Here is a 15978-nt window from a genome sequence, read left to right as displayed (position 1 = left end):
GGCCCACCTACTCCTGTCATGCCGCCATTGCGCCACTGCTGCCTTTCTGTGCAAATGTGGTGGTGGGTCACAGGTTATTTGACTATGGGGGTTGTGACTTGAAAAAGATTGGGAAACATTGCCCTAAGAAGACTAAAGAAGTATCTTCCCAATTTTGTTCCCAGAAGCCTGACTGAAATGGCTCCTGATCATCATGACTGCATGCTCAATTACAATTATTTTCAGTTCATTTGTGTCTCTGAATGTAAATACTATAACGCTAATATAAAAAATACAGCTGTTACAGTCACCAACCTTTCCAAATGGTGAAACATTACAGGAATAAAGTACTTCCTTTTGGAGTGGTTTCTTCTGAGAGAAGATTACTGGGGGGTTATTGATGTTTCATAAATACTGGATTTATTTGCAAGTACTATAGAGTGTGTTGTAGCAAACATCAGTCTTAATACACTGCCCCTTCAGATGCAGACAGGGTGCCTTTTTTAAACCCCCCCTATCAAAAAACATATTGAGGATTTAGTAAAATTGTGATTTTCCCCCCCTTGAAGAATCCTATGAACATCTTTCACTTTTGCAGGAAGGAAATGCCAGGCTTGGAAATCAAGGAGTCTTTCTCCTTCTCAATTAGAACAATGAAAAGTCTTGTGGCACTTTAAAACTAATGGATTTATTATGCCACAAATTTCCTTGAATTGCACAAGGCAACAGAAGAAGGAGACTCTGCCAATAGGGATATCATATGCTTGGACCCAAGTGAGCATCTCCATTCCTCCATCTGTTCTCTGCCTATGACAGTCTCACATGATTCAGCGTAAATGACAGGTTAGTAAAGATGACAAAATTGCTAGTTAGAATTCTGTTTAAAATACACCCCATGACATTTAATTTAAACTTAAATGTACGCACACAAGATAAACCTTCACACAGCAGTAAACAATCACCTTTAGCATTAATCAGTAGATTCCCAATTACACCGGGATAAGAAATTCTGTTCAGATTGACTTAACAGAACTGAAACTTCTGAAAAATAACCTGTAGTCCAACAGTTTTACAGTGGACCTTCTCTGGAAAGCAGGACTAGACCAATTATTATACAGAGCAGAGGAGCTGCACATGTGGGCATCTAGAAATTTCTGGATTGTGGTTCCCATGCTGATTCATCATTGCCTGTCACAGCTAGTGGGAATTGAAGCAGAGCACCTGGAGGGTCACCCATTTCCCACCTTGATGTACAGTGAGTGCTCTATGATCCTGCAGATGTTTCCATGTGTTATTCAGTTTCAGGATGTATAACAAAAACAAGGTGAAACCAAACATTTTGTGGTAATTTTAAGACTACCAGATTTATTTCAGTGTGACTTTGTGAATCACAGGTAACTCCCTCTGACACACTGTTCTTCATTGTTGCACATTCAGAGTTGTAGCTGCATTAGTCAGTGAGCAAAACAAAACAACCAGCAGCTGGCATCTTTCGAGAACAACACATTTAGTTCAGTGCAAGCTTTGAGGATTACAATCTACTTCTTAATGGACCATAAAATAGCCAAATAAATGGACCATAACCAAAGAGAGCTCTCAATGAAATAAATGTGCTAACTTTAAATGGTACTATAATCCTTTAGTTTCTGTTATACTTCCATACTTGTTAGACTCCATCTCTCAGTAACCCCAAACACATGGCCCATGATCATGAATGATGGGAGTTATAGTCCAGCAGCATCCAAATATTAAACTAGAAGAGACTAAGTTAAACTGATGGAGAACGAAGGCAACACACCTTGCTGAATGGATGAATGCTGAAGAGTGTCTCCTTCCAGGACAAGACTTTAACTGGACCATCTGGAAGTCACTTAATAGACTTCGAAGCAAAGTAGGAAGACCAAAGACTAATCATGGAAATTGGGGTTACTTGGATAGGGCACAAATTTCTGTAACTGTGGAGGAATTCAATCCATGAAGCACTTATATGCATGCAAGTTATGCCCAACCACATGTACAAAAGAGGATCAAGCAAATAGCCAACATAGTGCTATTGAAGCTGCCCACTTCTGGTAAAAAAAAATAGTGTAATTATCTTAACATTTTAATTTGTTTTTAATCTTACCTACATTTCATATACATCCATGATTTTAAATTGTGCAATGCTCTGATATGTAAAAAGAAAGAATCTGGAGACTGATATGTTCCTCTCATGCTGATGCTATACAGTACATACAGTACTCCGGTGACTAGTTCAACCCTCAGACTGTTGCATTTGATGTGTGAGAAGAGGGGGTGGTGGAAATTACCAGTCATTTATTTTATTTGTTTTCAAAATACCTAGTTTACATCTCCAGGTTCTGTTTCATGCAGTTACACATAGGAAGCCGAGGCAGTGAGACGAAAAAGAATAAACTACATATAGTCTACAGTCATTTTGGGCCTATTTAGGCCTATTTCCCACTCTTGTTAGTGTTCTTTACTACCACGGCAAAAGTGCACACTTTGCTTTTTCCACCGACACCATCCTGCTTGCAAGAAGAATCATGGCACTTCTGCTTTTTATTTCAACGCAATCTTTCCAATTTTGTCCCGGAAGTTGTAGCCCACGTGTCACTCTACAACCGGGTAATTTTGCTTCCTGTTTTCTATCTCTATGGGTGTCACCGGCACGGACGTGCGCTCGGCCTCGCACTCCTTCTTTGCGCAGGCGCACAGAGAGGCGCTCTCTTTCCTGGGTGGCGAAGGGAGCGAGGATGGAGGCGAAGGCGGAGGGGGACCCGGGGCGAGAGCGCCGAAGGTGGGAGCCGGCCGCGGATCGGAGCGCGGCCCCAGCGGCCGGGGAAGGAGGGGAAGTGGCGTGCGGGCCCCCGCTCTCCGGGACCTCCTACTGGCTGGACTTCTGGTTCATGATCCTCCTCGACCTGGCGCTCTTCATCTTCGTCTACCTGCTGCCGTGAAGCCGGACGCCGCCCCTGGGGAGGGGTGAGTGATTGTTTTGGGGGGATCGGGGCCGTGGAGTGGGATTAGGCAGGAGGAGCAGCAGCGGGAAGGAAGGAACCGAGATCCCCTCTCAGGCTTAAGTGACCTGCCTCTGAGTAATCGACAAAGGCCAAAGAAGGCGCGCGTTGCTCCGTTTTTTTTAAAGCCCAGGATTCGTGGAGTGGTTTTTTCCTTATGACCCACACAAAATGGCACAAACTCACGCTTTTGAGCACTTCACAACTTTTTCTCAGGCGGCAGGAAACCCTTGTGTGTTTGTGTAAGTGTTAGGGGCCATCCTGTCGGAGCCGACTTTACAGCGACCTTTCGAAAAGGAAGAGGGGGTCCTGATCGCGTTGCAGATACCCGTTTGGCTACTGGAGAGCACCAGATAATTCCAGGAGAAGATCCGCCTATGCTTTATAGAAGTTACAACGAGGCCCTCTCATGTGGATCATGAACTGGGTGTGCCTCAGCACTTGATCGCCCTGAAGCCAAATCTGTACAGTATTGTGGACAAGAAGCTACCATGAGGACAGAGTCTGGAGAAACAGAATGGTTTCTGACAAAGGTGTCAGACAAGGGCGCATTTTATCACCTATCTGTACAGAGAAGGTATCATATGGAAAGCTGGAGTAGATTGGGGTGCCAAAGTGAAAGCTGATGGAAGAAACATCAGTGATTTAAAATATGCAGATGACCCGATCTTACTGTCGGTGCAAGCAGTGATTTGAAACAACTGTTATAGAAAGTGAAAGAAGAAAGTGCCAAAGCAGGGCTGCAGTTGAATGTTAAGAAGACAAAAATCATGACTACAAAGTACACAACCTTAACATTGTGTGCTCAGAACTCCAACTGGTGGCTGCTCAGTTCAAACAGAGCTGCAATAGGTATACGAGCAGAGCCATGCGTACATATGCCCAGGCCTTATTTAAAGTGCATGGTAAAATGGATCAGCTGTCACTCTGATGTCTTGCTCCATCAGAGGCCTTTCCCAACTTTTCTGTGGCAGTTTCAGAGAAGGTGACGAGAATGGACAGACCAACAGTCCTGACCATCACTGATGTCAAAGCAGGTGGAATGGCTGTTACTGCTTTCACACAACATCCTTTATCCTTAGTTTGCATTCTTAACCAGGGATAGGGAAATCTAGATGTTGCTGAATGCTTCAGATCTTGACTGTGACTGATGGGTGTTGAAATTCACCAATATCTGTAGGGCCACAGCATTCCCCCTGACCTTTCTCCAAACAACTGGGTCCCATGGGAACAAGTGTAACATTTTGTCAAATGTTGACTAGTCTGTCTTTGGAACTTAGTAGGGGAAACATGTAGTTGTGTTCAGTTTGTCTGGGATTTTAATAGGGACATTTCTTCATGATATGGGGTGGTTTATACTACTCTATCCTGTGTGCTCAGAGTAGTTGAGTCTGGAGATGCATGGGTACCACCTGTTCACGATTCTCTAAGCTCTGTGTTTAAGGCCCATTGGATAGCAGCTCGTTTATTCTGTTGCTAATCTTCACTATGGATAGAGATATTGATGTGCTAACTTGAATAATCAGACTCTAATCCTGAAGATCAGAGCATTTAAGTCTCAATAAATGCAGTGAGCAGCCACCTGCATAGTGACTTCAGAATTAAAACCTTATTTGGATACTGGAGTTATAGCATGTTATCATCTTACCTTCGCTGGACTTAGGAGGTAGATAGGACTAGCTTGATTTACAATCAGCTCCTCCCCAATAAGGGAGGTCACAGCCTTTTTGTTTTTTGCAAGCCCTAAACAGGCTTTTGGAGGTCACTAATCATAGGGCAGTCAGCAAAAACAAGACCTGGAGCTGACTGCGGTTCTGATCATCAGCTTCTCATAGCAACATTCAAGCTTAGACTGAAGAGATTAGGAAAAACCACTGGGCCACTCAGGTATAATCTAAACCAAATCCCTTATGAATACACAGTGGAAGTAAAGAACAGATTTAAGGAACTAGATTTGGTGGACAGAGTGCCTGAAGAACTTTGGATAGAGGCTCGTAACATTGTCCAGGAGGCAGCAACGAAAACCATCCCAAAGAAAAGGAAATGCAAGAAAGCAAAGTGGCTGTCCAACGAGGCCTTAGAAATAGCAGAGAGGAGAAGGGAAGCAAAATGCAAGGGAGATAGGGAAAGTTACAGAAACTTGAATGCAGACTTCCAAAGAATAGCAAGGAGAGACAAGAGGGCCTTCTTAAACGAACAATGCAAAGAAATAGAGGAAGATAACAGAAAAGGAAAGACCAGAGATCTGTTCAGGAAAATTGGACATATTAGAGGAACATTTTGCGCAAAGATGAACATGATAAAAGACAAAAATGGGAAGGACCTAACAGAAGCAGAAGACGTCAAGACGAGGTGGCAAGAATACACAGAGGAATTATATCAGAAAGATTTGGATATGCCGGACAACCCAGACAATGTAGTTGCTGACCTTGAGCCAGACATCCTGGAGAGCGAAGTCAAGTGGGCCTTAGAAAGCCTGGCTAACAACAAGGCCAGTGGAGGTGATGGCATTCCAGTTGAACTATTTAAAATCTTGAAAGATGATGCTGTTAAGGTGCTACATTCAATATGCCAGCAAGTTTGGAAAACTCAACAGTGGCCAGAGGATTGGAAAAGATCAGTCTACATCCCAGTCCCAAAGAAAGGCAGTGCCAAAGAATGCTCCAACTACCGTACAATTGCACTCATTTCGCACGCTAGCAAGGTTATGCTCAAAATCCTACAAGGTAGGCTTCAGCAGTATGTGGACCGAGAACTCCCAGAAGTACAAGCTGGATTCCGAAGAGGCAGAGGAACTCGAGACCAAATTGCTAACTTGCGCTGGATTATGGAGAAAGCCAGAGAGTTCCAGAAAAATATCTACTTCTGCTTCATTGACTATGCGAAAGCCTTTGACTGTGTGGACCACAGCAAACTATGGCAAGTTCTTAAAGAAATGGGAGTGCCTGACCACTTTATCTGTCTCCTGAGAAACCTATATGTGGGACAGGAAGCAACAGTTAGAACTGGTCATGGAACAACTGAGTGGTTCAAAATTGGGAAAGGAGTACGACAAGGCTGTATATTGTCCCCCAGCTTATTTAACTTATATGCAGAATACATCATGCGGAAGGCTGGACTGGAAGAAACCCAAGCCGGAATTAAGATTGCCGGAAGAAATATCAACAACCTCCGATATGCAGATGATACCACTCTGATGGCAGAAAGTGAGGAGGAATTAAAGAACCTTGTAATGAGAGTGAAAGAGGAGAGTGCAAAAAACGGTCTGAAACTCAACATCAAAAAAACTAAGATTATGGCCACTGGTCCCATCACCTCCTGGGAAATAGAAGGGGAAGATATGGAGGCAGTGTCAAATTTTATCTTCCTGGGCTCCATGATCACTGCAGATGGAGACAGCAGCCCTGAAATTAAAAGGCGCCTTCTTCTTGGGAGGAAAGCAATGACAAATCTTGATAGCATCTTGAAAAGCAGAGACATCACCTTGCCAACAAAAGTCCGAATAGTCAAAGCTATGGTTTTTCCTGTCGTGATGTATGGAAGTGAGAGCTGGACCATAAAGAAAGCAGACCGCCGAAGAATTGATGCCTTTGAATTGTGGTGCTGGAGGAGGCTCTTGAGAATCCCCTGGACTGCAAGGAGAACAAACCTATCAGTTCTAAAGGAAATCAACCCTGAATGCTCACTTGAAGGACAGATCCTGAAGCTGAGGCTCCAGTACTTTGGCCATCTCATGAGAAGAAAAGAGTCCTTGGAAAAAACCTTGATGTTAGGAAGGTGTGATGGCAAGAGGAGAAGGGGACGACCGAGGATGAGATGGCTGGACAGTGTCTGCGAAGCAACCAACATGAACCTGACACAACTCCGGGAGGCAGTAGAAGACAGGAGGGCCTGGCGTGCTCTGGTCCATGGGGTCACGAAGAGTCGGACACGACTAAACGACTAAACACACACACACAATCATAGGGCTGTTGTTCAAGGTTTTGACATTCCCATACAAAGCCCTCCATGGTTTGGGCCCATGTTACTTGTCGGAGCATCTTTCCTTAATGCTATCTGCCTGATCCACAAGAACATCCCAGTCAAAGCTGCTCTGGGTGGCTGCCCTGAGGGAGGCCCATAAGCTTTCTAAAAGAGGTAGGGTGTTCTTCACAGTGGCTCCAACTTTATGGAACCATGTTCTGAAGCAGCACCACCTACCCCCCTCCCTGCTGACTCTCAGGAAGCTATTGCTTTTCAGGGAGGCTTTCCACACTGGCCCCAGCTAACGGCCCCTCCCCACCCTTTCTTTCCCCTCCTTTCCCTCCATCTGCTCGGTGCAATATTTTTTTTAGGGTTATTGTTACTGGTTTTACTGTTTCTATTTTTATTTTTGTTTTCTATTATATGTGTTGTAATCCACCCAGAATAGTGCTGTGCCACTAATTAGAGTGGGATACAAGCTAAGTACAGTGGGGTCTTGACTTGAGAACTTAATCCGTATTGGAAGGTGGTTCTCAAGTCAAAAAGTCTGTAGGTCAAGTCTCCATTGACCTACAGTGCATTGAAAACCGATTAATCCCGTAACAGGCCGTTTTTGTTCCATTTTGGTTTTTTTCTGGTCTGTAAGTCAAATCTCAGTCTGCAAGTCAAACCTAATTTTTGCGGCCAGAGAAGTCTGTAACTCAAAAAGTCTGTAAGTCAAGCCGTCTGTAAGTCAAGGGTCCACTGTAGATAAAGCTGTCACAAACAGCTTTATGTCAGATAACAACAAACACTATCCCCAAACAGAAGAAATGCGGTCCCTGCAAGGGTCATAATCTTGATGGCTTGGGGAAACAAATACATTTGACAGAGTTCTTTGCACAGCTTTAGCACCATGCAGATTTGCAGCAATTTCTGGCAAAAATCAGAGCTTTCAGCAGGAATGTGGATTGCCATATACAGTATCACTACAAGTGCAGCATTTCTTGGATCAGGCACTTAATTTGAACAATATTGGCTGCTCTTGCTGATAAGGGTTTGGTTTCTTACAGTGGAATGTTTTCCATTGGTACTGCCAAAATTAATTTAAATTATGTACCCTCCAGTCAGTTCTTATGATAACTCTTGCCGATTTTCTAGGTATAAAGTACTCAAGTGATTTATCAGTTCTTATTCCGGTGTTGCTCTAGGTCTATGCATTTGCTCAAGACTGCACAGCTGGTTCTTCTGGGAAGCACATATAGAACCTAGCTACTAGTAGGAGTTTTAGAAAGGACAAATTAAATAACCTCTCATGTCACACATACTTTATTTTTGGAGTTTATGGCTACTATGTGTGAGAGCCACTAGCATGGATGGCTTTAAAACAGCGGTCAGGGAACAGGGGTAAATTACCCCAAATGGAGTAAAGATGAAAATCCTGGGGGTAATGACGATGCAACCCTAACCCCTTTCCCTCCTCCTCCTTCTCTTCTGCCCAGAGAGGGGTGTCCCTGGCAGCCCAATCGTCCCTTCCCACCCCCTTCTCAGGCCCAGCTGCAACCGAGCCATGGCGGCTGGGGTGGTGTACAGCAGCCGAGGTGGTGGTGGGGCCGGCCATGGCAAAGGGCAAGGCTGGGGCAAGTGGCTGGAGCACCCCAGCCGAGAGGAGCCTCTTCTTCCAGCGCCTCGAGTGGTGGATCGTGGCAGAGGGTGCGGCCATGACGGTGGCCTGGGCAGGCTCAGCCTCCTGGTGCTGGGCTGCCACCCCATCCCCGGAGGAGCCCGTCAAGTGGCAACGGTGCTTGCCCTCCGTGCGGCAGCTGTTGTGGTGCTTCAATGCGGGGCCCCTAGCCGCCCCAACGAGCTGCCACCAGAGCCGGTGCCAGAGTGGGAGGCGGTGTTGGGTGCCCCTGGAGGCCGAGCCACCTGCTGCTCTTCTACAGCCACCCAGGAGCCGCCCACCGGTGGAGAAAGGGAGCCGCCCCTGCGGGGCCAAAGACTGAGCGCGGCCTCACCAGGCGGCAGCGGGGCTTCGGCGAGGAGGCGGTGGCAGCCCGGGCAGCGGTGCTCAACTGGCTGCGTGTGACTGAGAGCCATCCTTTCAAATCAAGGGGGTAATGTCAGCGTATATAAATTTTTTAGGGGGTAAAAGGTAAAAAAGTTCCCTGACCCCTGCCTTAAAATGAAACTGGACAAATTCATCAGTGCTATACAGCCATTATTACTAAAGCCATCAGTGGCTAGTAGAAATGGGCACAAATCACTTTATGCCAGGTCCTTAAAAGTCATTGGCACATCACAGGTGCTGCATATTCCCTTCCCCCACCCCCTTGCTAGGCTACACCACTCAACTCTTTCCCTCCTTTTGGCTCAATCTTCTAGTCCTGACAGGAGCATGGATTTCCCTGCTCTGCCTTCTCTGACAGCTGCCCACTTAAAGGCTGTGCTGCAGGAATCCCTGCACCGCCTCCTTGTCTGAGTGGGCAGCTGCTGGGGGACCTGGAGGCAGAGCAGGGAAATCCATGCTCCTGTCAGGACTGGAAGATTGAGCAAAGAGGAGGGAAGAGTAGGGCATGACAGATGTTGAGTGGTGTAGCCTAGCAAGGGGGTGGGGGAAGGGAACACAACTTTTTATAACATGGTATTAAATGATACATGCTCATCTTTAGTGGCTACTAGTTGTAAGGGCTATATAGTACCCACAGATGTTCAAAGGCAGTATCTCTGAATTAACAGCTGCTGATGTGCAGTTAAAGAAGGTTGTAGCCTAATGTCCTGCTTGGTCACTATGGGAAGCAGGATTCTGGACTAGTCTGACCTTTAGCTTAAACTAGTACTGTTTGAAACTAAACTGGCACTGGCTATATTGAATATGCCTGATTTCCTTTTTTTTTTTTTTTAATCCAGCAGGGCAACCAGATTCTAATACAGAAAACCTATCATTGTCACACCTTCAGCAGCAGCTCGGATGAGAATAGAAATAAGAATATTGGAACATGGTATACGCCCACAGATCAATAAGAGATGGTTGTGATAACTGTATTGGGACTTTGTGGCTTTAACATGCTGGATGTGATCTTCCATTAATGAACCTGGAACAGAAATGTTGTCTGACATTTATTCTTCACTACGAAGCGCAAATAGTGCCTTAAGAAGTTACTGAAGTGGTTGAAGCTTTTCAATTGTGTTGAAGTTTTGTTTCCTGTAATTATGAATCTGTTTAATAAAGCGTAATTTAAAATAGGTAGCTGAATACATATTTTGTGATATTAACACTCCAAGAATGTTATGGTTATGTCCCAGGTGTGATAAAACTGTAGATTATACTGTGGGACCCTCTTCACTTGAGAAATGTGGGTGCACATGTGTACAGTTTCTGTAATAAAATGGGATAATTTAACTCTCTCTTAAGTTCAATGTATTGTTGCTTAAGAACACTTTACTTGCAGACTAGCTCCTATCAGTTTGCTTTAAGAAAATGCTTGCAGTATCTCCCCAAACAATATCAAGAGGACAACTAAGCTAGTTTGCCAGTCTAAATCCAGAGCCACTGTGCACTGGTTTGTGCCTGTGTTAAAGATAGCCACAGCTGGATTGTAGAGGCAAAGGGACACTTTGAAACCTAAGAGCTTTCAGAGTGATGCTGAACAGTGTGTATATAAAGCAGAACTAAGTCCTTTTTGTAAAATAAAGTGTTCTTTCTTGCCATGTGCCAATTCTATGTCCTGCCTACCTAATCTCAATATCTTCATGCAGGAGAGATTAGCAATGTATTGTTTTTAAGTTCCACACTGGTACAAAGCTAGTCACTCTATTTCCTTTAACCTTTTTTGAGGCAAGCTTCCTTAAAAGGTACTATGAACTTTATAAACTGGGTTTTCTATTAATCCTAGATTAATATTATGAAAACTAAAGTACAGAACTCAGCTAATAATGAGCATAGGGCTCTAACCAGCCTTTCTGACATACAACTAATAGTCTCCAGATCTTGGACAAAAACTAGTCTTTTTAAGTGTTAAAAGGTACAATCCTATGTGCGCGCTTTCCTGCCTTTTGACTACATCATCACTGCTGATGGGAACTGTATTTTTAACACCTAGAATGGATAAGGTAAGGCTGCCATATGCAGTAACCCAGAATACAGCAGGGCTTAATTCTCAATTTGACAAATTTTTAATCTATCACCATTAAGCTACATTATGCAAATGTCACCTGTATAATTCAAAGATGCAATACTGAACATGTAAGTCAGTAAATAATTTTTTCCTCAGATATTTGGTCATTATTTTATGGCAATCCTAAAACAAGGAGTGATTTCATTGTTCCACATAACATTAATCATAGACACTGGGCTGCTCCTGCTTGCTTGAAAAACAAGAACAACAGCAGTAAAATAACAGGAGATAAACATCAGAGGTTAATTTCCATTTTATCTGACAGTTTGAACAAGCAGAAAATGCACCTTTGGATTAAAATTTTCTAAAGACAAAATATTCTTTACAAGACATGTTCAAGTGCATTAAGCAATACAAAAATCATACAAATCTATAATCTGAAGGGATCGTTATAAAAATAGGCACCCCAGAGAAGTCAAAAATCAATCTCTGTGTATTTGCTAGTTAATATTAATCTATGTAAGAGTGCAAGGTCAGTTATAAAAATTAACCATAAATTAGGATGAAATGAGCATTACCTGATAGCCACAGGTCTGTACAAAAGAGTGAAAGACAGATGAACATGTACAGGGATATTGTATGATTTTGAAAGAGCTTTCTCATAAGCAGAGTACATTTACTAATTGTGCTCACAAATCTACAAGTTAGAGACTTATTTGTATAGATGTGAACATTTGCTATGCACATTTTTAAAATGTAGTAATGCTCTTACAGCAGATTACTCACACTTGTTAGTGTTTACATAAATACTGCAAATTTCAAATACATAATTTCAGTAAGAGTTTTCAAATGTATTTACAGATTCCAGTAGTTATGGCAATTCAACTTCTACCTATGAAGGCTTTAAACTATTACACATTACCTGTGTAAGAATAATGAAATGAGATTTAAAAGTTCCACTTAAAAAGTAATAACAAACAGTAACATTACACAGCTGCTTTTGAATAAACTTCCTTCTGTCCAATGCTAAAAGGATAGATTCAGTTTTACTTGCAATCAAAAAAATCTTATAGATGCATGCTTAAAATAAAACTTTTCTGCTGAAGTATTCTTAAGTACTACAGACAGGAAGGAGAAAAGAGGCAACAAGATTTAAAGCAACTGCTGTTCAGATATTTGGTCTGCTGCAAGCCTAAAAAAAATCTTAGATTACATATGGTTAAGACTCCAGCAATATAAATACAAGAGGTCTTGTTCAAATGAAGCGTTTTTACAAGGCTGCAACTGAGAATGTCAGAAAGATGTGACATACCACAATGCAATAGTTGCCTTCTCTCCAGGAGTATGGAAATACTCCCTAGCATACCAGGTGGAATCATGGAACTGATTATTATCTTTAATGAACCAACAATCTCTACTAGCCTTGGGAGATTATGCTATCATTCTTGCCATTTGGTTAAAAGCACAAGCTTGCATTCTGTACACAATCCAGCAGTGCAAGTATTTGATCTTTGTAGGCCTACAGTCAAAATGCTTATCAAAAGTAATTTTTAAAAGAGTGCCATACAATTTATTTTTTATTATATAGTAAAGTAGATGGGAATTCCACTGAAATCTTCAAAAAAGAACTGCTTTAAGACCAGTTTTCTGATCATGACAGGAGTTTCTAAGAAATATTTTTCCATGCCCTTGCTGGAAGTTTTAAATTAAGACATTAGGAAAACCAAACAGCATTTTCCATGCATGCAGAGATTTAAATACTATTTTCCACAGCAAATTTTATATAAAAATATTTATATTTATACAACTCATGATATGAAAATCTTTTCTGCAGCACAAAGAACAGCTCTAAAAGAACTCTAGTACACATAGATGCTATGCAAGATTTGCAGTATTTAACTCTGTGGAACATCCAAGTATTGCTATTTAAAATTCTAGTTATTACTATATATATTAAAATAAAATCTAAATCACTCATTAAGGCATCTCAAATACTAGGAAATTTCTGGACAGACAAATGTTAAAGATATCTAGAACAACAGAAACAACTGACTCAACTCAGATAAGTGGCGGATTACTGATAACTATAAAATCTATTTCCATAGTTCAGTTTTTTGGGTTTTTTTCTGATTATTAATACCATTCAGTGCATAGTTCTGGTCTATCAGCATCTCTCTCCAGCATTTAATAGATTCCAGATGAGACCAAAATAGAAGTTCTAAAGCAAGCCTACAACAGCAAGGAAAACTTCCATCTTAGTAGTTAAAGAAGGCAACACAGTAGTATTAGTACTACTGTAACTTTTTAGGAGTACTGAAAAATGAGGGAAGATCAAAGTAACACTCCCATTTAATGCACTTCATTTTTCACAATCGTCCAAGGATTTCTAAACAGGATTCTTAGGCAGGGCTTGTACCCTAAGGTACCTTAAGGAATACTTTTTCCATTTCATTCTCATAACTGAGAATGATCTCCTTAGAGAGCTGGTCCCTCCCTAGGGAAGCCTATCATGAGACAGACAATGACAGCAGTGTATCTTATATTGTTGTTTCTTATATTGCTTGTGAGGATTTTTCCCATGGAAGTGACCAGCTCACAAAGCTACAAAAAGCCTGGAAAACAAATGTGGAGTATGAGATGCAGCATACAGTCCACATTAGTCCACCTCTACCTGAAATAAAATATTCATCTTTGTTCATATGTACCAGGAATGGAATGACACATGCCATAGTGAGATAGTCCAGTTCACACAGGACTATAACCTTTCCATTTTTACGAGGTCTTTTACACAACATCATAATTTCCATGTACAAGCAAAAACCTAAATTTTTCAAAATGGTAGCATAGATAGCTATGAGGACTGTACATCGTTACTGCATGTATCCTTTGGCTCTAAGTTTGTTGATACAGAAACAAAATGAATAGTCTCCATAATATTTCAACCATGGTTAATTTAGTTAGAGCAATAAAAGTTAAAGGATGGGTCTCCTGCATCTCATTTTAAAACTACAGAATATTAAATTATTCAGCAATCTGAGAAAATACAAAGTTTTAATATTTTCTACAGTTTTAACCAACATGGCAGTTGAAGATTAAAAGGGCAAATGACTTGTATAATGGAATCTAAGGAAAGTGTATAACGTAATCTATGGAAAATATAGATTTGTAACTATCCAAGTTATTATAGAACCAGAATCAAAACATGACATTTCATATCAATTTACACAATTTGTTTTGAGAAGGTATTTTTAACCAAGTCATGTAAAAAGGAGCAGCATTCATTAGTTGTACAAAGCAAGCTATTCCTATTTATCAAGTTAAATAAAATGTAAAAGGGACTTTTTGTAACAATTCTGGCTGCATTCTAAGTTAGCTTATAATGGGCACACCTTTTAAAGCAGAAAAGACAGATCCATGAGTACGTAACAAAAAGTCTTTGCATCTGTCTTGATCACTCACACATGTGCAAAAATTCATCTCATTAACTGTAACTGTGACGTTTAGGTGAGGTACAGACACCCAATCCATCATACTGGAGTTCAAAGGATTTCTCTTTTTTTCATAACATTCTTTCTTTACCTATTGCAATACACATTTCCAATGGAAGGTCTATGCCTTTGCTCAGTTGTGGAATAATTAGATTCAGATGTATTGTGGTGTGAAGCATTCGTCTGCATTCCAGTTGGTGGTAAAGATGCATCTTTGCTCAACATACTGCAGTCAGCAAAGTACAGCTTGGGTCTCTGGTGATATTTCATCCTATATGTATCAGTCATACAGTTATCAACTGAAAAATAAGTGGTAAGGGATACAATATCATTTGCATTCGCATCTAGTGAGCTATTATTTGGTCCTGTAAAACAAGCCTCTTTATTTGCACTATTGCTTGACACAGCCCACAAATTATTTACTGATGAACTTGATGGAAAATCCATTTTCGAGGATTCATTCCCATGAAATGATGCCTTAAGCCTTTCTTCATCTGCAAATGGACTTGTTTCAGGTGTAGTTTTTGAAGTAATACTTGTAACATGCCTTCCACTATTTGAAGGATTTGTGCACAATACATCTGTTACTCTTGAATCTACAGTGGATTCATGTTCTAATCCATGCAAAGAGGTCAGAGCATATTTCTTTGGTGGTAAAGGAGGAGGAAGATTTTGGTAAATTGCTTCTTGCGTATCATCAGTCTTGCATCCATACAAAGGAATTTTAGGCTCAGCAAATGGAATTGATTCAGAACAGGAGGGCTTGGATGTATTCTGCTGTAAGAAAAATGCAAGTGCTGGCCTGGACCTTGCTATCTGTGCGGCAGGCATACGCAAATGGGGAGAGAAAGAATCATTGTTCTGAACTCTTTCAGATCCTATTGCATTCTCACCATTGTAGGAACAAGCTGAATTGTCAGCATTATGTACTGGTATATTTGCGTCACCAAAGGTAGCATCATTAGACCACTGTGAGGAGCTTTGCTCGCTTAATGCACTGTTCTTCATTTCCCTGTCAGTACAGTTCTTTAAAGTGGTCTGCAGTGTTAATGAAGGGAAAAACTTCTTATTGCAATCAGGTACATCAATTCTATAAAATAAAATATCATAAGTTAAAATATTAAAAAGCTAGAAATCTAAAATAATACCCTGTTTCCCCATAAATAAGACCTAACCTGAAAATAAGCCCTAGTGTGATTTTTAGGATGCTCATAATATAAGCCTTACCCCCAAAATAAGCCCGTTAAATGCAACCCCACCGTCCACCATCGTGCAGCAGCCAGAATAAGATGACATGACTGTATTTGAATAAATGTACATGGCTGTACATGAAAAAAATAAAACATCCCCTGAAAACAAGCCCTAATGTGTTTTTGGAGCAAAATTTAATATAAGACCCTGTCTTATTTTCAGGGAAACATAGTAGTTAAG

The 15978-nt window shown here is 41.4% G+C and overlaps 1 protein-coding gene and 2 long non-coding RNA genes across 3 annotated transcripts in view; 1 reads left to right on the top strand and 2 right to left on the bottom strand.

The window, feature by feature from the left end:
* Positions 1-2820: 2820 nt before the first annotated feature.
* LOC110072815 (uncharacterized) lies at positions 2821-10349 on the top strand. The gene is made up of 2 exons (XR_002299442.3): positions 2821-2964; positions 9852-10349. It is a non-coding gene; the product is annotated as an uncharacterized LOC110072815 (long non-coding RNA).
* LOC144583206 (uncharacterized) lies at positions 3872-7230 on the bottom strand. Its single transcript, XR_013536873.1, has 2 exons — positions 6956-7230; positions 3872-4764 (listed from the first exon to the last, which is right to left on the bottom strand). It is a non-coding gene; the product is annotated as an uncharacterized LOC144583206 (long non-coding RNA).
* Positions 10350-11354: 1005 nt separating the features above from the next.
* USP53 (ubiquitin specific peptidase 53) overlaps positions 11355-15978 on the bottom strand; it is a 43757-nt gene continuing 39133 nt past the window's right edge. The window contains exon 16 of the mRNA XM_020781446.3: positions 11355-15637. Coding sequence (XP_020637105.3) covers positions 14635-15637 — 1003 coding nt within the window. The 3' untranslated portion in view covers positions 11355-14634. The remainder of the gene's footprint in view (positions 15638-15978) is intronic.

The sequence above is a fragment of the Pogona vitticeps genome, chromosome 5, assembly GCF_051106095.1.
Source record: "Pogona vitticeps strain Pit_001003342236 chromosome 5, PviZW2.1, whole genome shotgun sequence".
NCBI classification, from domain to species: domain Eukaryota; kingdom Metazoa; phylum Chordata; class Lepidosauria; order Squamata; family Agamidae; genus Pogona; species Pogona vitticeps.
This window is presented reverse-complemented; position numbering and strand designations above follow the sequence as displayed.